The sequence below is a fragment of the Rousettus aegyptiacus genome, unplaced genomic scaffold, assembly GCF_014176215.1.
Source record: "Rousettus aegyptiacus isolate mRouAeg1 unplaced genomic scaffold, mRouAeg1.p scaffold_m13_p_4, whole genome shotgun sequence".
NCBI lineage: Eukaryota > Metazoa > Chordata > Mammalia > Chiroptera > Pteropodidae > Rousettus > Rousettus aegyptiacus.
Genome location: NW_023416307.1, coordinates 120,799,062 through 120,826,963, shown reverse-complemented (window position 1 = coordinate 120,826,963; position 27,902 = coordinate 120,799,062). Strand labels below are relative to the sequence as shown.

At 41.7% G+C, this 27,902-nt stretch overlaps 1 protein-coding gene across 2 annotated transcripts in view; it reads right to left on the bottom strand.

The window, feature by feature from the left end:
- SLC6A11 (solute carrier family 6 member 11) overlaps positions 1 to 27,902 on the bottom strand; it is a 126,269-nt gene that overhangs the window by 18,756 nt on the left and 79,611 nt on the right. For both annotated transcript variants that reach the window (XM_016121381.2, XM_016121380.2), the window contains exons 7-8: positions 16,870 to 16,973; positions 10,011 to 10,135 (exon numbers count right to left, since the gene is read on the bottom strand). In XM_016121381.2, coding sequence (XP_015976867.1) covers positions 10,011 to 10,135; positions 16,870 to 16,973 — 229 coding nt within the window. The remainder of the gene's footprint in view (positions 1 to 10,010; positions 10,136 to 16,869; positions 16,974 to 27,902) is intronic.

Below are 27,902 nucleotides of genomic sequence, written 5' to 3'. Positions count from 1 at the left end.
AGCATTAACCAACCTTGCATTATTCCTAGAAAAAATTTTACTTGGTCATGCTACCTTACTCAATGTGATTTTGGATTCTGTTTGCTAATATTTTATTTAGTATTTTTATATCAATATGCATGAGTGATACTGGTCTGTAGTTTTCTTTCTTCAAATTGTCTTTATTTGGTTTAGATATTAATATTATACATGTTTCATGTGAAGAGTTAGGGAGTTTTTCTTCTTCAATGCTCTGAAATAATTTATAGAGCACTGGTACTATCTGGACCTTGAAAGTTTGGTAGAATTCATTCCTTTGTGAAACCATCTGGGCCTGGTGTTTTTTGTGGAGTAGTTCTCAATACATTTGTCTCTTTCTTTTATGGAAATTGGCCTGTTTAAACTTTCCAAATCAAATGGGGTCAATTTTAACAGCCTGTATTTCTCTAGGAAAATGCTAATTTCACCTAGGCTTTAAATTTCTATGCATAGAGACTTGCAAAGTAGCCTCGTGATTTGTGAAAACTTCTGCTTCAGTGATGATTGCACATTTGGCAGTTCCTGTTCTGGTATTTGCATGTTCTTCCATTTTTTTCTTGATTATCTGGTGATTTGTCTATTTTAATTCTTAAAAACTCAGGATTTTATTAATTAGATCTATTGTTTCTCTATTTTCTGTCATTAATTTCTGCTTTTATCTTTATTACTTCTTTCCTTGTGCTTTTTTTGGGGGTCACTCTGTTATCCTTGTGTATTTTTGAATGGTGGATTTAATCTCATTTTTAAATTTTTAAAATTGATAATAAAAATGTTTTTAGTATGATTTTTCTCTGATTGTTAGTTTATTTCTATCTGTGAGTCTTTGCATCTCCTACAGTTTTTGCTTTATACAGATTATTGCTGTGTTATATGTACATATATTTTCATGTGTGCTATATCGTCATTATGAATTGTGGCTTTTAACATTAAAAAATACCCTTTGTCATGCTTAATACTTTTGGGCTTGAAGTCTGATATCAGCATTGCTATTGTTGTGTATCCACTGGTTTTTAGTCTTTGTGAATCACTATTTCAGGTGTCTCTTGTATATAGCATATATGCAGGTTTTATAAGCCAAACTGAAAACCTATTTAATAGATGAGTTATACCCACTTACACTTATTAATATGATTGGTCTTAACTCTGACAAACTATTTTATAGTTATGTGTATTTTTTATATTTGTTATGTTTCTCTGCATATTCTTTATTTTATTTGTAAATGATTTTTGGTGCTTAGGTAGGTTTATGTTTTTGTTCTGGGGGTTAGCTTTATTCTTACACCTTTTGAAAATGCCCTAAGCCCTTATTTTCTTATTTAAGCCTCTACTGTCAGGCTTTCCAGTCCCATCCCCCGACCCCCGCTCCCACAGTATCCTTTACCACCACCTACTGCTCCTATAATGAGCTTTTTCTATTTTCCTCTTGCCTTCTCTTTCCACTTCTCAGTTGAATGATTTCTACTTTATAACAGTATTTATACATCATTTATACAGTATTATAACAGCATTTCTCCATTAGTCTTTATTCCTCTTCCCAACCTTTGTTTTAGTCTTAATGTACACATATTTTTTAGGTGCTCTCAGTTCTTTATCTGAAGTCATTCCCAGTTATAGTGGGTTGGATGAAGCTCACCCCCAAGTAGAGTCCATCCAAGAACTAATGAGTACAGAAGTCTCTAAGTTCTTTTTTTTTTATGGTTAGACACTTATATAATTTATGAAATGATCCTCCCCATTACTTAGCACCCATATGGCACTACACACAACCATTATAATAATATTAACTATATTCCCTATGCTATACTTTAAATCCTTATATTTTGTAACTACTAATTTGTCCTTCCTCATCCAAGATGTCTCTAAGCTCTAGTATGCTGAAAATGGTTTCTCTAAAGCCTTCGTTTGAAGAAAGGGCTGGATATTAAATCTTTGATTCACACTTCTTTTTGTGAATATTTTTTTTAAAAAATGCTGCTCTATCGTTACCTTGCTTTGTATGTTGGTTTTGAAAATTATGGTGGCGAATTAATTTTTTTGCCTCTATAAGATATTTAATCTTTTTTGCCTGGAAGCCTTCAAGATTTTATCTTTATTTTTGAAAACTCATGTCTTTACTAGGATGTAAATGGAAGGAGCTGATCATTTCGGGTTAATTTTCCCTAGTACTCAAGGAATTCTTTTAATGTATACATTCAGCTCCATTTCTATTTCTGAAAAGTTTTCTTGGATTATAAATATTTCTCTCCCATTGTTTTTTATTCTGCAGGGATTCTGATAACATGAATATTATTTCTCCTTTGCAGTCTTCCATTTCTTTGGGGGGGGGGGCTTAATTTTTACTTCTTTATGTCGCTTTCATTCTCTTGGTTGTTTTCCTGCCTTTCATCAATGCACCTTCTTGACACTTGTCTCCTTTGGATACCTTGTCATTTATTCTTAATTTCTAAGATAATTTTTTTTTCATTTTTTTTTCTCATTTCTTTCCTGAGTTCGATCAACTCTCTTTTCATTTCTTTCTCTTCTCCTCTCCTCTTTTGTTAGTTTCTGAATATCTGGTTAAGGCATTTTTTCACATCCTCAGGTGCTTGTTCTGGTATGTTTAATTCTCTTTGGAGTGCTGATTTAGAGTTTTCTTCTACTTCATGGCTTTTTTCAGAGGGGGAGCATGGTTATTCACTGACATATGGGAAATTTTTATTCCTGATTTTCTGCAGTAGCTCTGTATGGAATTGACTCTTCTCTTGTTTTTCATGGGTATTTTATAACATCCCCAGCTTAATAGTGCTCTCTTCTGTCAGCATAGCAAAGTCCATGTACTTTAACAGCATTTTGTTTTGATGGTTGGGAGAAGATGTGCTCCCTTTCTCACACCTAGATTTTATGGTTCTCCTTTATTTTGCAGGAATTTACATTTTATCTTCTTTTCTTGGTTTTACCTTCACTGTCTAATTGTCAAAGGGCGTTTCTCTATCCTTTTTGACTTTTTTTTCTCTCCTAGAGGCTTTGTTCCTTAAAATTATGCCTATCCTTTTAAATGATCCCTTCTCCTTTAAATCATATATACTTTGAATCCCTTCTCTGTAGTTCTTGCTAAGGGATTTGTCTGGATCCTTTCTAGTATTTTCAGATAGAGTGAATTTAATCCTCCTAGAAATTGTTCCAAATCACTTTTAGGTCCCTTCATCAGCCCTCTGTCTTCTGTTCTCCTACCCTCCCACAGTTTTTCTCAGTTAGTCTTTGTTCACCACCAAGCCTTGCAGAGTGAGTGGTAGAGGGAGAGACTGTGCACTAGGATTGGTGATTTTTCTTTTTGTTATAGTTACCTGCAGCTTTAACATTTTCTGTCTTCAAGTTATCAGGGGGCATAATTTTGTATAGAGTATGTTTTTCTCTTCTTGTTTTTTTCTTGTTGTTTGGGGAAAATAATTTGGGCTATAAATAGCTATATAGCTGTCATTCATTGTCCTCAGATACTCAGAATTCTTGCCTCCTCTAAGATTGATTCATTCTTGAATGTTTGATAGACTCTCCAGTGAAACCATCAGAGCCTGAGTTTTCTTGATAAGAAGGTTTTTGATAACGAATTCAATTTCTTTAAAGTATATAGAGCTATTTAGTTTTTCTATTTCATCTTGAGTCAGTTTAAACAAATTATATTTTTAAAAGAATTTGTCCATTTAATCTACATTTTCAAATATATTAGCTTGAAGTTGTTTATAATATTCTCATTCTCATTTTTAATATTTGTAAGATCAGTAGCCATCTCTTCTCTTTCATTCCTAATATTATTAATTTGTGTTTTCTCTTTTTTCTTGATTAGTCTTCCTAGGTGGTTACAATTTTGTTATATTTTCTAGTGTTAAATTTTGGCTTTAAAAGTTTTCTCTATTATTTGTATGCCCTACTTTTATTATTTCTTTGCTTCTATTACTTTGGATTTAGCCTGTATTTTTTTTTCAGCTTCTTCAAAGATAAACTTAAATCTTTTACTTTAAATCTCTTTATAAAGGTATTTAAAGTTCTAAGTTTCCCTGTAAGCATTTTAATTGCATCCCACAAATTTTGACATGTTGTGTTTTTCATTACTGTTCAGTTTGAAACATTTTCTTCTTTGACACGTGGGATATTTAGAAGTGTGTTGCTTAATTTACATATACTTGGGATTTTTTTTAGATATCTTTCTGTTATGGATTTCCAGTTTTATTCATTGGTTGTCAGAGAATATACCTTGTAAGAATTAAATCTTTTGAAATTTATTGAGATTTATTTAATGGTTCGGTTGAAGTTCTATCTTGTGAATGTTTCATATGCATTTAAAAAGGATTGTATTCTGCAGTTGTTTTAAAATGTCAATTAAATCAGTTCAACTTGGTTGATAGTGTCCTGATCTATCTTTATTGACATTTTGTATACAGGCATACCTTGTTTTACTGTGCTTTGATTTATTACACTTCACAGGTGTTGCCTTTTTTTAACCAACTGAAAGCACGACCCTCCACCAGCAAAAAGATTATGACTTGCTTTATCGTGATACTCACTTGATTGCAATACTTGCTTTGTTACAGTGGTCTGCAACTGAACCTGCAGTATTTCTGAGATATGCCTGTCCTTGCTTTATTGCGGTCGTCTGGAACTGACCCTGCCATATTGCTAAGGTATGCCTGTAGATGTCCTATCACGAGTGAAAGAGGGGTGTTAAAACTCCAACAAAGATTGTGGGTTTGTCTGTTTTCTCTTTTAGTCTGTTAGCTTTTGCTTCATATATTTTAAATCTCTGTCATTAGATACAAATGCTTTAAGGATTGTATCTCTTACAAATGAATTGCCCTTTTTGTAAACATTATGAAGTGTCCCTTTTTATCTCTGGTAACACTCTTTGACTTTAAATCTATTCTATTTAATACTAATATAGCCATGTCAATTTCCTTATACTTGTTGTCTGCATGGTATATCTATATTTTTAAATGTGAAATGTGTCTCTTTTAGACACCTTAGAGTTGAGTCTTGCTTTTTTACTCAGTCTGGTTATCTCTGCTTTTTAATTGAGGTATTTGATCCATTTGCATTTACTGTAATTATTGATATGGTTGGGTATAAGTCTACCATTTCCTATTTGTTTTCTTTTTGTCCCTTCTGGGTTTTTTGGGCTTTGTCTGTTTCTTTACTCTCTTGTGCTTATTTATTTATATATTTTTTTGCCTTCTTTTGGGCTAACTAGTATTTTTAAATATTCATTTGTATTTCATCTATAAGCTTTGTAGCTCTACAAGACTGAACTATAAGTTGTCTAAAATCTCAGCTCCAAGAGATGACACCGTGACTGGGAAGGGTATCAGAGAAACAGACCAAGAGACATGAGAGGAAGGGTAGCAAATCTTGGGTGCTGGACTCCTAGCAGGAGAAAATCTGAACCCTGCAAGAAGCATATACTGCCTTCCTGGCTGCCTCCAGGTGTGCTGTAACATGCCACTGAGTGTTCTGCCATCTAGTTAGGTATGTTCCAAAAATCATTCCTCAGAAAGTGAGCTCTGGTCCTTCTGAGCAAGGTGAGGTGGCTACATATCACTTGCAACTTGCAATTTCTCCAAATGGCAAGGGCTCCTAAGGAGGATCTTGGTCTGATCCACACCCCCCAAAGGGCAGGTTTACTTGCTGGGTGCCAAGAGCAACACAAGAAGTCGAGGCAGAAGAGGCTAGAGCCAGGTCGTACTACCCATGGGCTAGGTGACCTTGGGTGAACCAGTTTGCATTCTGAGCTACAGAACTGTCATGTGTAGTGGGCATGATAAGGCCCAGAACTGTTGTCTATGTGAAAGGTGCCCAGATAAAGCATCTTGCAGAGATGCTACGAGGATTTTGTGAGGTAGCATATGAAAAATGACCACCTTAGGGGCTAATAAGTGGGACAGAGTAAATCAATTATGGTATATCCATCCAGTGAAATACCACACAGCCATTGAAACTCATGATGACATCTCTGTTTCTAAGGCAGAAAGCTCCTCATGCATTATTGTGAATGGAAAAATGTAGCCTACAGAATATCAAGAATAATTTGTTCCCATTTCCATCTATACACATGTGGCTATATATGCATGGAAAATTCTGTCAGAGAACCCCAAAGTGTTGTCAGATTTGAACTGGAGACTTTTTCTTTTGTCAATATTTCCACATTTTTTCTATAATAAAAATGCTTTCAATTTGAAATTTTAAAAAGTCAAGAAAATGTATTTTCACTTGGCTCTTTTCATTTCTATCTATGGCTCCTCTGTCAGCTTCATCCATAAAATGGAAATAGAGTTGACTCTTGAACAAAGCAAGGGTTAGGGGCACAGACACCCCCATGTGGTCAAAAATCTGTGTAACTCTTGAATCCCTCGAAACTTAGCTACGATCATCCCTATGTATCTGGAGTGGGGACTGGTCTCAGGACCCCTTGCAGATACCAAAATCTGTGGATGCTAAAGTTCCTTATATAAAATGGCATAGAAAAACAGACACGATTGGCATTCCACATCTGTGGATTCCCAATCGTGAATCAAAAATACTGTTTTCACTAACATTGTTAAAATGTTCATGCTACCCAAAGCAATCTACAGACTCAATGCAATCTCTATCAAAATATCAATGGTATTTTTCACAAAACTCGTAACAAGTAATCCTAAAATTTATATGGAACCACAAAAGACCCAAATAGCCAAAGCAATCTTGAGAGAAAACAAAGTTGGAAGTATCAAGCTACCTGATATACTACAAGGCTATAGCAATCAAAATAGCATGGTACTGGCATAAAAGCAGACTTGTAAATCAATAGAACAAAATAGAGAACCCATAAATAAACCCATGCCTATACAGTCAATTAATATAAGACAAAGGAGGTAAGAATACACAATGGGGTAAAGACAGTCTCTTCAATAAAATGGTGTTGGGAAAACTGGACAAACACATGCAAAAGAATGACAGTGGATCCCTCTCTTACATCATATACTAGAATAAACTCGAAATGGATTAAAGGCTTAAATGTAAGATCGAGAACCATAAAACTCCTAGGAGAAAACACGGACAGTAAACTCTCTGACATCAGTCTTAGTAATATTTTTTGGGGATCTGTCTCCTCATGCAAGGAAAACCAAAGAAAATATAAATGAATGGGACTACATCAAACTAAAGAGTTTTTGCACAGAGAAGGAAACCGTCAACAAAATGAAAGGACAACCTACTGAATGGGAGAAGATATTCACCAGTGATATATCTGATAAGGGGTTAATATCCAAAATATTAAGGAATTCATACAACTTAACACCAAAAAACAAAAAATCCAATTAAAAAATGGGCAGAGGACCTGAATATACATTTCTCCAAAGAGGATACACAGATGGCCAATGGACATAGGAATATATGCTCAATATCACTAGTCATCAGGAAAATGCAAATTAAAACCACAATGAGATATCACCTCACACCTGTCAGACGGCTATCAATAACTCAACAAACAGTGAGTGTTGGTGGGACTGTGGAGAAAAGGGCACCCTCGTGCACTGTTGGCAAGACTGTAAATTGGTGCAGCCACTATGAGAAACAATAAGGAGGTTCCTCGAAAATTAAAAATAGAACTACCATATAACCCAGCAATTCTACTTCTGGGTATTTAACCTTAGAAATCCAAATCACTAATTTGAAAAGATATATGCATCCCTATGTTCATTCCAGCATTATTTACAATAGCCAAGATATGGAAACAATCTAAGTGTCCATTGATAGATGACTAGATAAAGAAGATGTGGTACATATATACAATAAAAAGTTACTCAGCCATAAAAAAGAATGAAATCTTACCATTTATGACAACGTGGATAGACCTAGAGGGTATTATGCTAAGTGAAATAAGCAGAAACAAACTCATAGATACAGAGGACAAATTGATAGTTACCAGACAGAAGAAAGGTTGTGCGATAGGTGAAAAGAGTGAAGGGATTAAGATGTACAAATTGCCAGTTATAAAAATCACAGGTATGTAAAGTACAGCATAGGGAATACAGTCTATAATATTGTAATAACTATGTATGGTGTCAGGTGGATAGACTTATTGGGGTGGTCACTTTGTAAATTATATAAATGTCTAATCACTATGTTGTACACTTTAAACTAATATAATATTGCGTGTCAACTGTAATTAAAAAATACTGTTTTTGATCTGTGGTTGGCTGAATCTGTGGATGCAAAACCTGGAGATACAGAGAGCTGACTGTATGTTTATTGAAAAAAATCAGTTTATAAGTGAACCTGCACAGTTCAAATCCGTGATGTTCAACTGTATTGATACAGGGTCAACTGTAAGGATAAAAAGAATAATGATAGTGCTGTAGCTATCCTATCTAACTCAACACCTGAGGTGGGAATTAGGATGTTCATTTTATAGAGGAGGAAGTGGATTATCAGAGATGGCAAAGCTCATGTAGAGAAGGTAATGTTCCCTCCCCATGGGGCTATCCCATGGTTCAATGTGAGGACAGAGCATGGATGTTTTATGAAGTGCCAGGTGCCCTGCCCATAGAAGGCAGAGGATGTCACAGTCAGAGCATGGGCTCTGGAGCCAGATGGTCATGTTTAAATCTCAACTCTATCCCTTTGAGCCTGGGTAACCTTGGATAAGCGACCTCACCTCTCTGAGCCTCAGCTTCTTCATCTGTAAAATGGGGATAGCAGAATAGCCACCTCAGAGGGCTGAGCCAAGGGCTATGTGAGACAACTCTTGCCCGGAGTAAGACTGACAACTTTGATTATATTAATATCCTCTGGCCTAGCTCAGACCCCTGATTTCAGCAGAGATTGTTTCTATCTCTGACATACAATGTCCAGAGGAAGGTGGACCCTAGTGGTAATGGAGCAAAGCTCAGCAATCAGCTTCCTGCTCTGATATACAAACCTACCACCCTGCCCAGCTTGGTGGGCACGCAAGACAAAAACAGCCACACCCCAGACCAGGGTTCTCAAAGAGGCAGTGCAGCCTGAAGGGGGATTGGGGTTGTCACAAAAAAATGAGGGCATGACTGGCATTGAGTAGATAGAGACCAGAGAGGTTAAGCCCCCATGCTGCTCTGGACAAATGTCCTACCAGATATTCTTGTAGGTGAAACACCTATTTAGATTGATCTGAGATTAGAATCCAACTCTGTCATGAAAACACAAACTAATTTTGTACTTTTTAATGTACATTTAATTTTCCATAACTCAAACACCACGTAGATCAAAGGAAGAGTTATTCACCATTCTGCATAATCACTTCATCAAGAATTACCCTGCCTACAGTGTGTTTGACACAAACACTTGTCAAAATGTACTTAAGAATGTCACACTCATGGTGATTCTGCATCTAGAAAAGGGATAGAGAGACAAAGAGGCTCTTTGAGCAGTGGGAAGAGCATGTGCAAAGGCTCTGGGCTGGGAGGGAGTGAGCTATGCCTCAGAAGTGAAAGCAGACTGGGCATGGGGGAATGGGGCAGGCGGTGAGGCTGCAGGAGCTGGGCAATACAGGGTCTTGAGGCCATGCTGAGAGTTCAGCAGTATGAGAAGCCAAGGAAGGTTTTCCATCAGAGGACATGTTCAGATTTGCATTTTTGAAAAAATCACTCTGCAGGGTAGCACATGGAATGGAGGAGTAAATAGCGGAGGCAGGGAGGTTAGTGAAAGTTCCTGCAGGCATCCGGGTGAGTGGTTATGGTGGCCTGGGCTGTTGGGAAGACAGTGCAGCTGGGGAAAAACTGATGAAGTGGAGTGGCACTGAGGAGGCAGAATCTAGACAACTTGGGGATGCCTTGGATTCAGCAGTGAGGAGATGTCAAGGTTTCCTGCCCAGGTAATTCCCAGGATGCCAATTTGAGGATGGATGGTGGGGCCCCCTCCTGTGACCTGACCCAGGGGAAGAATGGACTGAAGAGGAAGCTAATATTTTCATTGTAACCATCACCCAAAGTGTCCCCACCTTTGGCACTTACCTGACTCTGCTACCTCAGCAATGGGTACCCCCTGTTCGTATGCCATGAAGCCCAGGACAGAGAAGATGGCAAAGCCGGCCACAAAGCTGGTGCCACTGTTCAGACAGCAGAGCATAATACAGTCCCTGTAGGGAAGCAGCGAGAGGGGCTCAGGTCTGAGTGGGCAGAACAGGCACATTGCTGGAACATTCTGTCTGAGCACATGGCAGTCCTGTGGGGGCAGGTGGGGCAGTAAGGGCAAGGATAGCACCATTTTCCTGATGAAGTCTTGTGGTTCAGAAAGGTTAGGTGGCTGGCACATGGTCATACAGCTTCTGCTGAACTTCTAGAAAATAGGGTAGGTCACAGAGCAGAGGCACGGAGAGGGAGTGGGAAGGGAGAGAGGCTTGCGAGTGGGAAACTGCATGAGTGAGAAAACACCTGGAGACAAACCAGTGCTCCTCCAAATCCCTGGCAGGAGAAAAATCCCAGGGAAAGTGAGAGAAGATTGATTTCCCAGGAGCTCAAACAAGAAAAGCAAGAGACCCCTGAGAAATGGCTGCTTCTCAGCCAGAGAAGCACTGATGGGCTTCACAATGGAAGCTCTCCTCAGCCTTGGGAGGAGACCCCCATCCTGGCCAAGCTCTTTACGGGAGCAGCACCCCACTGACCTCACTGCTCAGTCCCTGCTCTGCTGCTGCAAGCGAGCAGCCTTTCCACGTCAGGCCCCTCATGAAGAGGTTTATCAGAGCAGTGACTGCCTCCTGCCCCTGGGAGGGGCTCACCAGTGAAGAAACGCAGGCAAAACGTCATGACCAAGGAGAAATCAGATTACAAATGGCTTTGGCAAGATAAAGAAGATGGACCCCTCAAATCCCGACCCCTCCAACTTCAGGCTCTGCATCCTCTTGAGACCAAGTCAGGGAATGAGCCTCTCAGGACCTCAGCCACTGCAGATTGTGCACTTGGGAGTTAGTCTTAGAACACATGTGATGCTCCACTTTAAAGGGAGCAGCTCCCAAGTGGCCTGTACAACCCCCTGCCCAGGGAGGCATGACTAGCCTGGAGAGTCCCTGCGGCAGTGGTCACCTGCCTCTGCTCACCCCCAGTGATCAGGAGCTTATCACCATGGTGCTTTGCCCTTGCCCAACAGCTCCTGCTTCTTATAGAGTAAGAACTTCCTCATGTTGTGCTTGACCAAAATCTGCTTTCTCTGATAAGTTTTAGTTCTAACCTCCCAAATAACCTGGAGCTCCTTTAGGCTTGGGAGAGCTGAAGATAGTGGACCAATATCTCCGTGAGTTTTTGTTCTCTCAGTTAAATATGCCAATTCCCTCACCAGTTCCTCTTCCTGATTGTGATCTGTAATATACTCCAGCTTGTCCAGCACCTTTTCAAATGTCACCTCCAGGAATGAGCACTAGACTCAAGAACAGAGTAGGACACTCTGAGGTCCTCTTCTCCTGACACCATACTTTTTGTAATGCAACAAAAAGGTACACTAATGTTGGGGACTAAACACCATGTTGTCCCACAATGACTCTAGGAATCAAGGGCAGAATGGAGAGAGCATTGGACTGCGGCTCAGGAGCCTTGGGTTCCAATTCGCCCTGCAATATCTTTTCTCTGGGCCTGATCTCACCAGCTGTAAACCAAGATGCTTGAGTGGATTAAATCTATTTAATCTTGGGCCCTGTGATAGATAAAGTCATTTTCCAGCAAGTAGTCATTCTCTCTACTTTCTTCCGTGGAGTGTAATATAACTCCTGGCTCCACTGACTTCAGGCTTAGTCATGTGACTTGCTTTGGCCAACGAATATTAGCAGATGTGTTACAAACAGATACTTAAGATGCTTGTGGGATAAGATTTGTTCATTATCCCTTCTGTGTTTTCCCATGAGAATGTCCCTGAGGAAATGCTGTCCTTACAGCTTAGACTCCAAAATGTACACACACAGACCAGACTTGAGCCTGGTCTGGACCCTGGGGCCAAACAAACCCAATCCACAGACTGAAGGAGAACTTCCCCAGGTGACCTGCTTGTTGTGGTAAGCCACTGTGTTCTGGGCTTCTTTGTTACACAACATTATTGTGGCAGTAAGTGACAGCTACAGTTACCTTTAAAGAACTCTTCTGGCACAATAGATGAAGGATGGGCTGGTAGCCCTAAGGACATTATCTGCAAGCCTGATGTACCATCTCTCAAAAGGAAATTCAGCTCACCCCAGGAAAAGGCAGAGTCATTCCTAAGGTTGAGATAAATCTACTCCTCATACCTGTTTCTTGACTGACTTATCCAACAGTGGAAAACAAGGTAGTACTGAAGAGGAAAGTACTTTCTCCATATCTTCTATATTCTGGAATTCTCCTGTATAATTTGGATCTGCAATTTGTCTAGTCCTGTGCTAGGATTTCTCAAACACTGTCACAGAATCTCAAGGCTCAGAGAGGAATGTCACACATTCAAGGTTTCAGTCATTTGTTGGTGACGGTGAAATGTGCATCTATTTATCTCAGACATGAAATCCCTTGCTTTTTCTCTGAGTTACACAAAAAAAGATGCTCCCAAGAATCAAGATATCCAAATCCTGATTAGTGGACAATTATCTCTGGGCATCCATATGGTTGCTGGAAAACAAATGCCCCTTATCTCAAAGTCCCCATCTTCCCCTAGAGGCCTCTGGAGAGGTTTCCTCACCCTACAGAGAGGCTCTGAGCACACCTGAGTTCCCTTCCAGCCCTGTGTCCTGCACTCCAGCCCTGAGACCACCTGTACGTTCAGGGGATGGAGTTTAGCCATCTGAGTTCTGAAGTGAGCATTTTCTCTGCCTAGTTTGCTCTGTCCTCATACCTCTAACTCCTTCCCCACAGGGTACCTTTTAGGTGAAAAGATTATGTAACAACCACTTTGAAGTTGGCAGTAGCGAAGCCAGCTTTGAAGACCTCTAGAAGCTATTATGCTGTCAGAAGAGAGGGTACTAATTTACTCCCTCTGAGTTGGGAAGACTTGCTCTGGGAACAATTTAGAAAAGGAAATAAAATGAGCCTTTGGATTTGGCAATGTCACCTAGGGGATCAGGTTACCTCTGCTGATGGGAGGAGGAGAAACCTGCCTGTTGAATGGGAAAGCAGAAGGGATCTTCAGCAGCCAGCATATTCAACCCACTGCTTGGAGGGGAAAAAAGTTGCCACCGTGCCGAGACACGGCTGGATGACAGAGCAGTCTTGGCCAAAACCTTGCTAACTGCTATAGTTGGGAAAAAACAAGTCATCCCTGTTAGTGAGGACTAGGGGTGTAGGAACCAGCAAGGCCTATGTTCAAAGCCTTGTTCCATCAGTGACAACGTGAACACGAGCAAGTGACTTACCTTTGGGCCTCAGTTTCCTCATCTGTATAAATGCTATGGGCCTTCCATATTTCCTTACATGTCAGGTAGCACTATACTAGGCTCGAGAGATGGTGGTAAATAAGAAGACCCAGACCCCATCCTCATGAGGTGACAGCCTAGCTGGAGGTGACAGACAGTGACCAAGCGATTTCTGCAGTGCCCAGCACAGAGGGCCTGTGGGGAACGCTGGTTTCTGATACGCGGACAGCAACCCTCTCCAGGATCCCAAGGGGGTCATGTTCAACCTAGACTTGCGTTCTGCTGTGCTGCTCTCCCTGTCCCAGCGCCTTTCTCTTCCTGTCATGGTTAGCATTTTGTGTTATGGCTGACAAAGTGCTTTACCTCTCATCCCCAGACCCACCTCCCTGTGAATGGCATGAATGTAGAACAGAACTTATGGACAACCTGGTCTGACCCCTACCTCTCTAGTATGCCTCTGTCCAGCCATACCTAATTATCTCTGCCCAAACGTCCCCTGGAACAACAGAACTTGCTGCCTAATGGTATATTGGATTCCACATTAGTTTTCATTATGTTGGACCTTTAATTTTCATTTCCTCAGTGCCTCAGTTTCCCCAAATTACAAACTATAGACTGGGGTTATGTCATTGTGTCTGTACCTCCAAAGTTACTGATTCCAGTGTCTTGCACTTAGTAGATGCACAACGCACATGGCTTACAAACAGGCCAACAAGGTGACCGCCAAACCAGCTTTCAGAGAGGATGTGGCCGAGCACCGGGATAGGGATTTGAAGACCTTGGCCTGAGTCCAGACTCTACCACATCTAGCTGGAGGGCCACGAGCCTCAATTTCCCTATCTTGATGACAAAGATAATGTGGGAGGGACTTTATCAAAGACAAAATTTCTTTGGATTGATGATCTCATTTGAGCCACATGACAACCAAGTTCTTATCCTACAGTGGAGTGTGACCTGGCCTTCTCACTATACCCTCACCTACAACAGATAGGGTTCATTTTTTAGACCATGGCTAATTTGCTAGTTGAGGAAAAGAATCTCATTATTTTAAGAGTGTGTTGCTGATTTTTCTGTTGGTGTTTCGGTGTTTTTCATGTTGATCTAGTTATATTCTTTACATATTATGGACATAAACTCTTTAAGTATCAAATTACATGTTGTTAGCATGCCCTTTAATTTTATAGATGATTTTTTTTTTTGTAATTTTTTAAATTTGGGAGGCGATATAATACAGAAAAGTATGTAAATCGTATTAGTATTAACTTGACATTTTAAATTATAAAAGCAGTATGTACGCAGAGTAAGAGCAAAACACTGAAATTGTATAGGAAGGTATGGGTGAGAAGCCCGTCTCCGGATCTTTGACTTCCCAGTCCCACTCTCCACTGCCGACCACTTTTAGTTTTCCGTGTTTCTTTCCAGGAATTTTAGAAGTTCTAAATATTTATATGGTCCAATCTCTTTCTTCCTTTGTGATTTCTATAATTATTTGGATGTTTTCTACCTACTTTCCCATTCTGAAATCTATTTTTATGATATTGCAATTTATAATAAGGAATACACAGTCAAGCACCAATTAACAATGGACTTCCATTCCGGAAATACACCCTCAGGCAATTTCATCATTGTGTGAACACCATAGAGTTCACTTTCACAAACTTAGATGGAATGGCCTACTGCACACTAGGCTTTATGGTCTACCACTGTCATATATTTGGTCTGTTGGTAACCAAAACATCATTATGTGGTGCATGACTATACATTTGGTCTTTGTCCACTGTTCCTGGCAAAGAGCTCCTAGCACATTTAGAATTTCCTGTGGTGAGAGCAATAAAGGTATCACTTGTTATGTTAACAAGGTTACTTTTGGAAAGCACCTAAGGATGGGGGGCTGGTTTCCAGTGGAGCCAACCATGATTAGAAGGCTGGAACTTTCAGTCCTACCCTGGACTTCTAGAGAAGGGATAGGGGTTAGACACTGAGTTCTCCCACCAATGGCCGATGATTTAGTCAATCATGCCTATGTAATGAAGCCTCCAAAACTAAAAAGGAAGGGAGTCTGAGAGCTTCTGGGTTGGTGAATACCTGGAGATTCGGGGGGGTGGGGGTGGTATACTCAGAGAGGGCATGGAAGCTCCATGCCCTCTTCCCATACTTTGTCCTATGTATCTCTTCTATCTGGCTGTTCCTGAGTTATATCCTTTTACGATAAAACACTAACCTAGTAAGTACAATGTTTCTCTGAGTTCTGTTAGCCATTCTAGCAAATTAATTGAAACCTTGGGAGGGGTCACTGGAACCTCCAATCTATAACCAGTTGGTCAGTCAGAAGTACAGGTGACACTCTAGACTTGCAATTGGTGTTTGAAGTGGGGAAGGGCAGTCTTGTAGGACTCAGCCCTTACCCTGTGGAATCTGATGTTATCTTTAAGTAGAAAGTGTCAGAATTAAGTTGAATTGATGGACACTCAACTGTTGTTTAAGAATTACTTGGTGTGGGGGTAAATCTCACACACTGGAATTTCATTCTTAGTTTTAGAATGATTTCCTTTCTAAAAATATTTAATTATTTAATCAATTTGACACTTATGGTGCATGTCTGAGACAAGGTATGGGTATCTATCATGATTATTTCTCTCAGATAATTATCCTGTCTCAGAATCATTTGCTGAAAAGCTCTTCTTTTCTCAACTAATCTGTGATCAGAGATGGCTTCATTGTCATTGTTCTATGAGTTCATACATGAATAAGGAGCTCTTGGATGCTAGGAAGAGATGCGCTGTGCAGCCATCCCCAAATATTCACTTACTGTGACCAGGCACTGAGTTCAGGGGTGCAGAGACCTCAGTAAACAGACCATTGGACTAAGTTAGAGACTAGGATGCAAATATCTATTCCACCATGCACTGCCGCAAGACCTTGGGCAAGTCCCTAGTCCTCTGTGGATCTCAACTTTGTGGCAGAACTCAGGCTGCAGTCCTGGAAGTCAGGTGGCCAGGGTTAGACAGCCTTGGGATCACCTTCCCACATGGGCCCCCTCCCAGTGCTGGGTGTAGCCAGCTGTAGGAGGCCTGAGAGAGTGGCCTGGCAGGCTGAGGGGCAAGTAGGGCACCAGTCACTCCAAGGGGGACAGGAGAGAACCCTACGGTCAAATGAGAAGGGGCAGGAAGACTCTGGGTATTGGAAGACATGTGTTCAACTCCCAGCTTTGTCACATACTAGCTGTGTGACTTTGGACAAGTCATTTATCTACTCTGGAATTAAGGTTTGGACCTGAGTCTGTTTCCAGAGTGGATTTGCTTGCAGCCTGGAATGCAACCTGATCATATTTGTTATGTTTCTTGCTCCTCCAGTGGCCCATTCTTTGACCTTGGGGCAGTGAGAGGCCAAGAAACAGCCCGTCTGTCTCTTCCTGGCCCTGCAAAGTGGGAAGAAAACTGTGAACTAGCCTGGCAGCATGGAAGGCTCTCGGGGTTTGGTAGAGAGTTAGCAGGGCCTAGGGAAATGCTCACCTGTAGCAGTTGTTGTTATAATTGTTATAACTTCCCAGAGCAGTCAGGCAACCCAGGCAGATGGCATAGGAGAAAAAGATCTGTGTTCCAGCATCTACCCAGACCTGCAGGAAGGCACGAAGAAGTTGGCACAGAAAAAAGAGGTCAGATGTGCGTTGGCCCCGTTCTCTGACATCCCTCACCCACATCCTCCCTCCAAAAAGACTCAACAAAGGGATAATCAAACTTCCTGAACATTCTCAGGAACATGTTTTTAGGCGTTCTATTCTTGAGGACCACTTGATTAAATATAAATACCCTTAATTAATTCCAGATTTTTTTCGGTGGTTATGGATAACACAGTTCACTGAATAGGAAGAATTTGGATGTTTAGGACCATGCTCCAGCTCTGTTAAAGTTACTTAACTTCTCTGAGGCTTCGGCTCCTCAAATGCGAAGTGGGGAAAGAACCCTCTCAGGAGTGCTGAGAGGATTCATGTAATAAGAAATGTAGCATGCTTATTGGCATGTTTAAACTGAAATGGGTGATACTCTTTGCGATTAAGACTACGATAAGAAAACTCGTAGGGTTCCACCCAGGGGGAAGCATCGCATAGCTGACCTGAGGTGGCATGGAAGGGACAGAAGGAGAGGGGGAGGCCCACCAAATCTTTACCATCAAAATAGGTGCACTTGAGGCTTCTTAGGCGGTACATACAGAAACTACTTTCTTAATTTCTAAGTTGCCTTTGACAAAAACTACTGCAGACAGCATGACATGCACAACAGGAATTACAGTGGCTTCACTAACATTTCCTATGGGCTATCTTTGAGCTCTTACAAGTTACCAAGGAAAATCTACAACTAAAATCTAAATGTAGCTGATGACTGATGCTTGAGAATCCAGTTTTATCTAGAGCAGGGGTCCCCAAACCCTGGGCCATGAACCAGTACCAGTCCGTGGCCTGTTAGGAACAGGGCCACACAGCGGGAGGTTAGTGGTGAGTAGTTGAGTGAGCAAAACTTCATCTGTATTTGCAGCTGCTCCCCAGCACTAACATCACTGCCTCAGCTCCCTCTCAGATCGTCAGGAGTTAGATTCTCATAGGAGCACCAGTCCCTGGTGCCAAAAAGGTTGGGGACCACTGATCTAGAGAACAGGGTTTTGCACTAAATACAATTACTAGCAACCATTTATTAAACACTTACAGTGTGCCAGGCACTCATGCTGAGCCCTGTATGCACTACTGCTCTCGAATGCTCATAGAGACCCTATGTGTGTCAGGTGCTTTTACTAGTCCCTTTTTACAGCTGAGGAAACTGAGGAAAAGAGAGGTTGAGTAATTTGCTCAAGACCACACAGCGGGAAGTGGCATATACAAGTTCATGGAGACCTACTTCTAGAGAAGCATGCTTAACCAATCCCAGAGTTTCAGAAGTCTTCAGGTGTAACCTCCCATCCAACATGGGACACTCTTCTGAGTACTTCTGACAGATAGTTACTACTTGATCAGGGCAATGACAAGGAGCTCACTATCTCCTGATGCATTCCCTTTCTTCTTTAGAGAATTATGACCATTAGACCATTTCTTAAAATGACAGGAAATCTCCCTTCCTGGGTTCCTAGTTCTGGGGTCACCCAATCCACATTTCTCTTTTCCACGTGGTAGCACTTTAGAGATTTGAAGAAAGCACCAGTGCCTCCTGGACCCTAGAACTCTCTCTTTTCCAGACAAAACATCTCTAGTCCCTCTTTCTTGAGGAATTGATTACATGATAAAGGTCACTCTTCCCTAGATTTTCTTGAGTTTGTTAAATAATTCGACATATACCTTAAAATAGATTATAATGTTGTCTCTCCACCTAAGAAATAAATTTTCTCCCCTCTAGTATAGGGTCACTGGGTTTAGTGTCTTAAAGCTAAATGAGGAACTTAGAGCTCTTTCATAAAGTGTGTATATTGGGGTGTGTGTGTGTGGGGGGGGGGAGTGCCCACAGATCAGAGTAGGTTGAAACACGAGGAAGAAAGGAAAATGGAAATATAAAACCACTTTTTCAAAAAATTTTGCCATAAAGGGGAGTTGGGTGATAAGGTGGTAATGAAAGGGTAAGTAAAATTTAGGAAGGATTTTTTTAAAATGGTAGAAACTTGAGGATGCTTAAATGTTGATAGGAAGGGTCCAGTGCAGAAAAAAAAGTGAAGATTTAGGAGAGAAATGAATATGTTTTTAAGTCCTCCTGCTCTGTTTCCCCATTTGCTACCCCAGTGGGATTCCTTTTACCCAAATCCAGATTAGAGTGACCTGTTGGGCAATCAAATACCCGAGAGAGAAGAAACAGATGTATTTTGCCTGGAAAAAGGAGAATTCTAGGGTGCAGGGGGAACTGGAGCTTTCTTCAAATCTCAAAGGCCAGTAAAACATTTAGAGAAGCAAAAACAATACAGCTGCTGACCAAAGAAACAAAACCAGATCAGAGGAGATGCCCACAGAGATGCTCGGCACTCCCAGAGTCCCATGTTTGTTTTTAATGCAGTTGCAAACTGAGTGTCCGCTTCCCAGAGGCTTCGTTGTCCCTGGCTGAGTGTGCAGGCCAGTAAGAGAAGCTGTTCAGATGTTTGGGAAAGCTGATTTCTCCATCGCACCTGGGACCCATGGCAGGTGGTCCCCTACTACGACATGGTAAATAAACTCTCTGAGTTCAAAAACGCTAAAGAGAGCTTTCCATTCACACATCTCAAAGATAGGCCCCCAAACCAAGATTTTCACTTGCAGGAAATTTTTCTTGCAATTTGCTTACTGAGCACATTGACACTACATCTGCTCTTTTCACCCAACCAGTATCCATCTCCCCTTTTTAGGTAATAGCATCCCAATTTTCCTGTGGAAAACCACCTCATCCACACTGAGAGACAGCTTCAGGGGTGATCACATGACCCATGCCTGGCCTATCAAAGCATTTCTCTTGGCCACAACTATTGGGTTGGGGATGAGCATATGATGCAAACCAAGGGAATGAAACTTAATTTGGGGACTTTTGGTGGAGCCATTGCAAACAGGACACGTTCTTTTCTCCTGGAGCTGTTAAGTTTGTAACTGCTAGGGGTAATCACTGACCACAAGGGAAAAGAACAACCTGCCTGAGAATAAAGCCGATGCAAAGGAAAGCAGAATCTAGAACAAAGAAAGACTGATATTGGTGGTAAGACTTGAGTCCCTGGGTCCAACCATACCTGAAATCAGACATACCTGAGAACGTTTCAATTTCAGAGGCTTCTTTTTTCTTAAGTCAATTTGAATGGGATTACTGTCACTTCAAATTGAAAGAATTCTGACAAATAGCAACATTAAGCTGTTAGAAAAATCTAGAGGTGGTAAGCCCAGATCCCTCAATCAATCCTAAATTACTGATGAACCACCATGTATTGAGTGCCTTCTGTGTGCAGAATCCTGTGCCCGATTGTGAAAGAGGTACTGTACAATGATACATATACACTCCATCTCGTCTGCAGGTAAGATAAGACAAAGTGTTTAGAGAACAAGGTACCCAGTACCTAGGAGTGGTAGATGGAGGGCAGGGGCTGAAATTAACATGTGCTAGGGCAATCAGAGAAGGCTGTCTGGAGGAAGCACACATTTAAACACTGGAGAAGTGATGAGATGGGACATATTGGGCCTAGAGGTTCAATGTGAGAGGAGAATGTGTTTTCAAATGACTTTTCCTTCTCACTCTCCTACCTCTGTAGGAAAAAAAGCCTGTCATTGTTATTCTGATAGTTACCATTAAATCAACACCTTTATACAATACCTTTTGTTCTTCTCCCTTTTGGCAATGTCTGTTGGTTTCCTACCATAAAGAATATTGATATTACCCAGGAGCCTCTATTTCTCTTCCTTCTCTTTCCTCTAGGATCTAATGTGAAAAAATATTCATTTGTTTCCTGTAAATACTTAAAGGCAATCTGTGAATTTATTCTACCTTTCCTATACATTCTCTTCCAATTTTTGAAAACTTGTACTTGCATTATTAGAACACACAACCATTATGTATTATTTCCCTTTGAGCTACTATTTAGTTCTATAGGTTTAATGCTCACTCCCAGACTTTATGTTAATACCTCTCCAGTCAATTTGCTTGTCTGTAGCTTGCTTTCTAGCAAATTCCTCTGTAAATTAGCTATATATAAAATTCTTGGTTCTCTCTTCCTTTTCCTTAGAATCTTGAGTATGTTGCTTAGTTATCTCCTGGCACAGAGAGCTGCTGGAGAAAAGTTTGATGCCACTCTAATTTGTTTTCTTTTATAAAACACGTTTTTTTTTTTGTCTGAATGATCAACAGGATTTTTCCTTTCTCTTTAAAGTTCAATAATTTTATTAGAATATGTTTTAATGTTGACTATTCTATGTTGATTTTCCCAGGCTTGTGGTGTTCTTCTTGAAGCGTGAATTCAAATTTTCTCTTAAATATCCATTTCCAGTATTTGGTCTCTTCCATTGCTTTGGATTTCTTCTTTGGGAATTTGTTTGTATGTTGGATCTTCTTTGTCTTCTGTACTTATCATTTTTTTTTTTAAATCTCTTTCTTTATTTCTGACTTTATTTTCCTCCTTTCCATTCTCTTTTTACTTTATGATATTATCTATGGTGTCTATTCACTTCTTTATGCCTCTATTTAGTTATTTCTCCTGAAATATTTTTCCTTCTGTAAGCTGTTTTTTCAAACTTTCTAACGATTTCACTTATACTATTGTTCCAAAGCATCTGTTGGCTTCTTAATTTCTTTTAACTTTTTAAAAAAAATATTAAGTTACAGTATTTAGACATTTTATGGTTTTTTGTGGAATGCATTCATTTTCAGTTGGAACACTATTCTGTTCATAAGTTTTCTTATAATGGCTTTGCGTAGGATTTGACCATAATTCTTTTCTGTTGCTCATGTGTAGGTGAGATGTATTTTCTTGTACTCTTAGAAGGGGGTTTTGTATAGAGGAATAGGAGTAATCCAGGGTAGAATTTTTAGCCTCACAGTTCTATGGTTACTTCTTCTGTTATTACCAAAAAGTCTTCAAAACTATAACTGCATTCAGTACTTTCTGAAATTATTGTTCTCTATTCCCTTCCCCCACTCCTAGCCAAAATGTCTCCTTTTGTTTCCTTTAGTGTCTCTGTCCTGCTTAATTTGGGCTCTGTTTTCAGTGTTTTCTCCTCAATGTGAGGTTCTCTGGCCACGGAACTTCAGCTGGTCAGTCCCTAGAGCTCCCAGGTCCCAGATCGCTGCTCTAACTTCCCGCAGTCCTCTGGCACTCACCTATGTCTTGGAGCCTGCATATTTCCCCCCTAGTTTTGGCTGGCATCCTCAGATAATTCCACAAAGCTTCTATTCCCAGAGTCCTCTCCTCCTAGGGGTGAGTACATGTTAGAGATTTCGGGGTTTCCTGAATCTCAACCTTCTGAATTCCCTTTGCCTTCATCTTCATCTTCATCTCACCCCACAGAGTTGATATCATGAAGATGTTACTGCTGTTAGTGTTTGGCTCCATCTGTTCACATTGGTGGGTCATGGAGTCATGCAGTTAGGCTGAAGGTACTGTCCACAGAGTTTGTTTGTTTGTTTATTTTACTATCTTAGTTTTTCCGATATGTGGAGAGATTCTGGGCAATTAAAAAAATCCTCCCCCCTTTTTTTTCTGATGCCATCTTGTTTCCTTGGTTCTCAAGAAATCTTTAGAGGGGAGATAAATAAAATTGGTCAAAATGGAGGTAGCAGAATACCCAGAGTTGAGAAATTGGTGGGTGAGTGTGACAATAGAAGATGAGTCAGTTTTTTTAAGGGAGGTTGGAAATGTAAATCAGGAAAATGGGTAAGTATAGTTCTGGGCAAGCAAGTTCGAGACATCTAAGTGAGATATGCAGGAGACAGGTGGAAAGCCTAGGACTAAATGTGGGGATCTGCGCTAGAGAGACATCAGAAAAGTCATCAGAATTTTAGCCATAACTTAACACCTCCCTATCTCCAGATTCAAAACTTTCTTCATTGGCATTTTATATTTTCTACATTTGGAAAACCCATGTTGATTGATATCAACTTTTCTGCTGAGACATAGGCTCATTGGGCATGCAGAGCTTCCGAACTTTCAGAATTAGATTTCTGTGAAAAAGTCTCACAAAGCAGCATAATATATCTTCACATAGAGTCTGCATCATTAAACTCCTTAAAAGACTGGCATAGCTGATGTGTATCTTTGGTCTTAAACATAAGCCTGTGGTTGTGAAAATGCAACAGGGTCTCGATTGTCTGCTTTCTCCCTAAGTCTGGGAAAGAATGAATTAACTCATTAGGAAACTACTATATTTGTTAAGATAATTACTGATAGGCTATGCTGGATTAAACAATAAACTACAAAATCTCAGTGGCTTAGCATAATAGAAGTTTATTTCTTGCCTGCACAAATCCAGATGCAGACTGTGAAAAGGCTCTCTTCTACCCAATGACTTAGCAATGCAAGCCTTCCTACCTTATGATACTTCCATGTCAACACAATCTCTGAGGCAGAGAAATAGAGAGCTGGAGATTTGCTAGGGAAACTTTTAAGAGCCAGGCCTGAGAGATGCTTATATCACTTCTGCCCATATACCATTGACCAGAAACAAATCACATGGACCCAATCTAAAGGCAAGGGAGTCTGGGAAATGTAGTCCTCCCATTTACCCAGAAAGAGAAACAAGAAATGGTTGGTGAACACGTAGCATTATTTCTACTACAGGCATTGTCCCATGTCTACTCCACCTAAGGCTACTTTTTTCTTTAGGAATTCCACAGAGATGCAGAGATCAAACAAGATCATGGTAGCCTTTGAATGACTTAACAAAAGTAGAAAAGAGAGGCTAATGAAATGGGCTAAAAGAACATTCAAGAATCCTGTCAGTTTATTGATGCTTTAAGATGTGGGAAACTTGAGATAATATTTGTTGAAAACCTACTATCTGTTCATGCTTTCATGTATACAATCTTGTAATTTATATAGCCATGCCACTAGGGTAAGTATTGTCATCTCCATTTTTATACAAGAGGAAACGGACCCACAAAAGGTCAAGCAACTAATGAGAGAGTCAGGTTTGAACCCAAGGCATTCTGGCTCTAGGTTTTACAGAGAAAAGCCGAGGCCTCCTGGTGTGCTGGGTAGGTTTGGAGTCTCAGCTGGGATTTAAAAGCTCTGTAGCTGTCAAGTCAGATAGGACAAAGGCAACCCCACCCCAATGAAAGGAAGACCAGGCAACTGAGCCCCATTGACCAGCATGTCCCAGGACGCTACAAAGGGGGCAGCTCAGCAGAGAAAGGGCTTCCTATTTCTCAACACAATTTGAAGGGAAAATAGTCTCCACAAAACAAACCTCAAGGAAGCTGGGTCAGTAGCTGAGAAACGGATCACTCCCCATGTTCTGCAGCAATGAATGGGGGGCGTTCTGGCAGGGCGGCTGTGGGCGGTCCACATTCAGAGGTTTGGAGGACAGATTTGCATGGGAACAGGGGAGCGGAGCCCCTTAGAAGAGAGGTGGTCCTTTCCTCCAGCTCTGGGGCAACCTCAACTCTTTCAGGGCAACTGGTTCCAATGAGCCCTGGTACATAGTAGAAGCAGAAAGCAGTGGATTGGGATGTAACCTGCCTTCACGACTAGACCCTCAGGGCCCAGCACTGGATGGCACAGAATACATCCTCAACATCATTAACTGGGAGAGGTAAGGAAGGCTGGATGGACAAGGACAGATACTTCTCTACTCATACTCAGAAACTACAGTTATCATGATGGATGCTCAGTATAGACTGCCCCAGGCCACACAGACAGCACATTCTAGTTTACAAAGCACCTTCATATGTCCTGTGACCCATAAACTGCCCTGAGGTGGCCACCATTTCTTCAGGTTAGAGACACATGTGTGTATGGGTAGAACTACTCTTACCTTCTTCCTGCATTCCCGCCTTGACCATGTAAGTAGAATATCTGATCTCTTAGAATTTGGGGGAGAAAGTTTCATGTCTTTTTTTCACCTCTTGGAGAGAGGTCACTTATCCAACTGAGGAGGTCAGGGTAAGGTCATTGTGCATATGTAGTTAGCACTTCCCTCTCTTTCCCACCCGTAAAAGATTAAAGAAGGTAATGTGCATGAAATGAAGATTCAGACAGTGCCTAGCTCTTGGAGAGTGTGGAGGAAGTGCTCAGAAACCCAGCCATAAGCTCTAGTAAACAGTAGGTGCTCAGTCAACACTGATTCCTTCCCAGGATATGCTGGTCTTCGAACAACTGAAAGAAAAAAAACTACTTCCACTTTTCTCCCTATACCAATGTGCACTAAGTGTCCTTGATGTGCCAGACACAATTCCAGGAGCTCCCTCAGGAAGCTTCCATTCTAGCAGGAGGAAAGACCACACACAAAGGAAGACAAGCTATAACAAAACATCTGGTGGAGAGGAGCGAGTGGGGGACTATGGGAGATGAGGGTGCAGGGCTGTGGGGGCCAGGGCCTGCTCCATGAAGGTATGGTTGCTGCCCGGGGAGCTGAAAGGGAATTGAACGTGGAGTGTGATTTTCTGCAGTGTCTAAGGCAGCACAGGCTACAGAAAGAAACTCCCGGACACGTGCTTTCGGGTCTACAAACAGAGCCACTCATCAGAGGAGAAGGGCAGTGTCTCCACCAGTCGTCAAGGCAGCACCAATGGGAGGGCCTTCCATCTCTGTGCCCTAGCATTGGTGGTGTTGCTGTACTGGCTCTTTGAGGTCTCTGACATGAGCAGTATTAACTCATCCTGCCATGAAAGCACCAGCGAAGGAGGTATGTCATGATGGCGACGCCGTTAATCACGACACCAGCTCACCCCTGTCAGTGCCTACTGACATACCGGGCCTGTTTAAGTGCTTTATAGGGTGCTTCAAAGGGCGCTATTATTACCCCCTTCTTATAGATGACAAAATTAATACCCAGAAAGGTAAAGTCACTTGTCCATACACACTAGCTACTGTGTGAGAAGTCCCTTTGGACTTAAGGACAAATGAACCTCTGGAGCAGCTTTCCAGAACCTGCCCTGCCCTCAGGAGAGGCACTGAAGTACCACACACAAAGGACTAAATGAAACGACATGACTTTTGTTAGGTGCCTGGTTCCAAGCCTTGCTGGGGCTTAATGGAAAGATCCAGGCCAACCTGGATTGGAGCCCTGCTTTTCCACTTAACTTGCTGTGCAATCCCAGGAAAGTTACTTCACCTCTTTGAGACTCAATTCCTTGTCCCTGGAAGTAAGACATGGTGAATGTAAGGTACATAGTGGGGTATCTAGTAGAATTTCCTTCATCTGATTTCTTCAGGTGGCTAACGCTTTTCAACTCCACTATTAAAATAAGCTCCTATAACTTTCCCACCATCTAAGTCCCCTTCCCACCAAGTGAACTAATCATATTCTGAGCAGCACCAAACATGGTAGCAGATTCACCTGCCCTGAGGGCAGTGAGCATGGGTATAGCAGTGAGGGGCAGAAGAAGCCAACATCTTACTGCCCCCAGGCTCCTTGCTGTCCCAGTGCCTGGTCAAGATGTGTGAAAACTGCCAGACCCAACAGTGCACGTGGTGTTTGGATCCAAATAGCCAGGGCAGGGCTTGGTGGCCTTTTACTTCTTTAACATTTTCTTTTCAAACAGATAGCCACACACAGACACACAAACACACAACTTTTGTAAATGGAGACTTCGACTGAGGCAAAAACGTAACTTATGTGGCCTGGCAGAAAATGGCTGAACTAAGCTCTTTCTTTTTGCCTTTTATATTGGTAAAGATTCTCAAAAGATTAAAAGTAGGTTAGGAGAATAATACAACAGCTGTGTTTCCAGTGTGTACCTGACAACGGCTTTTGTAGAAGTGAATAATTACATGAAAATCACTTCCTTCCCACCTCTTTCTCAGCCCCCTCCGGGTTGCTAGGCACCCTCTCTCCTTCTTTCGGCTAATGCCACATACAGAAGCTGATGAATACAGTATGGCCATTATGAGGAAAGGAGTCCGAGGGAGGAAGATTCAAATGCTCCCTCCCTAGTGGACTCAATGGGGGGAGCAAACTTGAGGGGAGAGGACTCTGGATATATTTAAATGCTAATGCACTGGGCAGGCGGCAAGGCCAGGGGGAACAGTGGTGGGAAGGGGCAGAGGCTCTTGGCCTGGAAGCCCTGCTGGAAATATGTTCTGCAGCCTCTGGCTCCAGTGCCAAGCACTTCCCTGGGCAGCCAGCCCTGGGGGCTGACTGGGGCCCCGCCAGAGGCCCTGCCAGTAAAGTGTCACTGGGCTGAAGGGCTGAAGGGCTACACTGTGGGCGGCGAGGAGCTGTTCAGTTCGTGGAGGGGAGCCTGGGTGTGTAGGCTGACCTTCGTGGCCCGTTTTTGTGTGGAGCAGGGAGTGGGGTCACTGTGGCTGGGCCTTTGCCCGGAGGCTAGACAGCCATGTCCCAGTCACAGAGCACAGAGGGAGTGGACGGGTGGTTGCTGGCACTGGGCCGATGGCAATGACCTCCATGCCTTAAATGGTAGAACCCTGGGGGCTGTGCATGACTGTCCCTTAATCCATTGCATGAGATAATCAAGCATAATTTTACCAAAGGAGATTCAGAGTGAGGATAAGTGTGGGCAAGGCCCAAAGACGGCACACTCTCAGGCCTGAGCTTTTCCTAGAACTGTCTGTGTAGCCTCGGGGCCCTATATTTTAGGCCAAAGTCTTCTCCCGACAGTGTTCCTCCAGGGGGATGCTATCGGCATTTTGGATAAGACAATTCTTTGTGCAAGACTATCTTATTCATTGTAGGAGGTTTAGCATCACTGGTTCCCACTTTCTAAATGCTAGAGGTGGCCTAAGTCATCATGGAAACCAGAATGACACCCTCACATGTTTATCAGTGACCCCTGGGCAGTGATCCTACCTAGCTCTGGCTGAGAACCACTGAGCTGGCATCAGTGGTGGGTCTAAAGAACCCAAATAACCCTCACAGGGGAGCACCAGACCAAGGCCTTCTGAGCCAAAC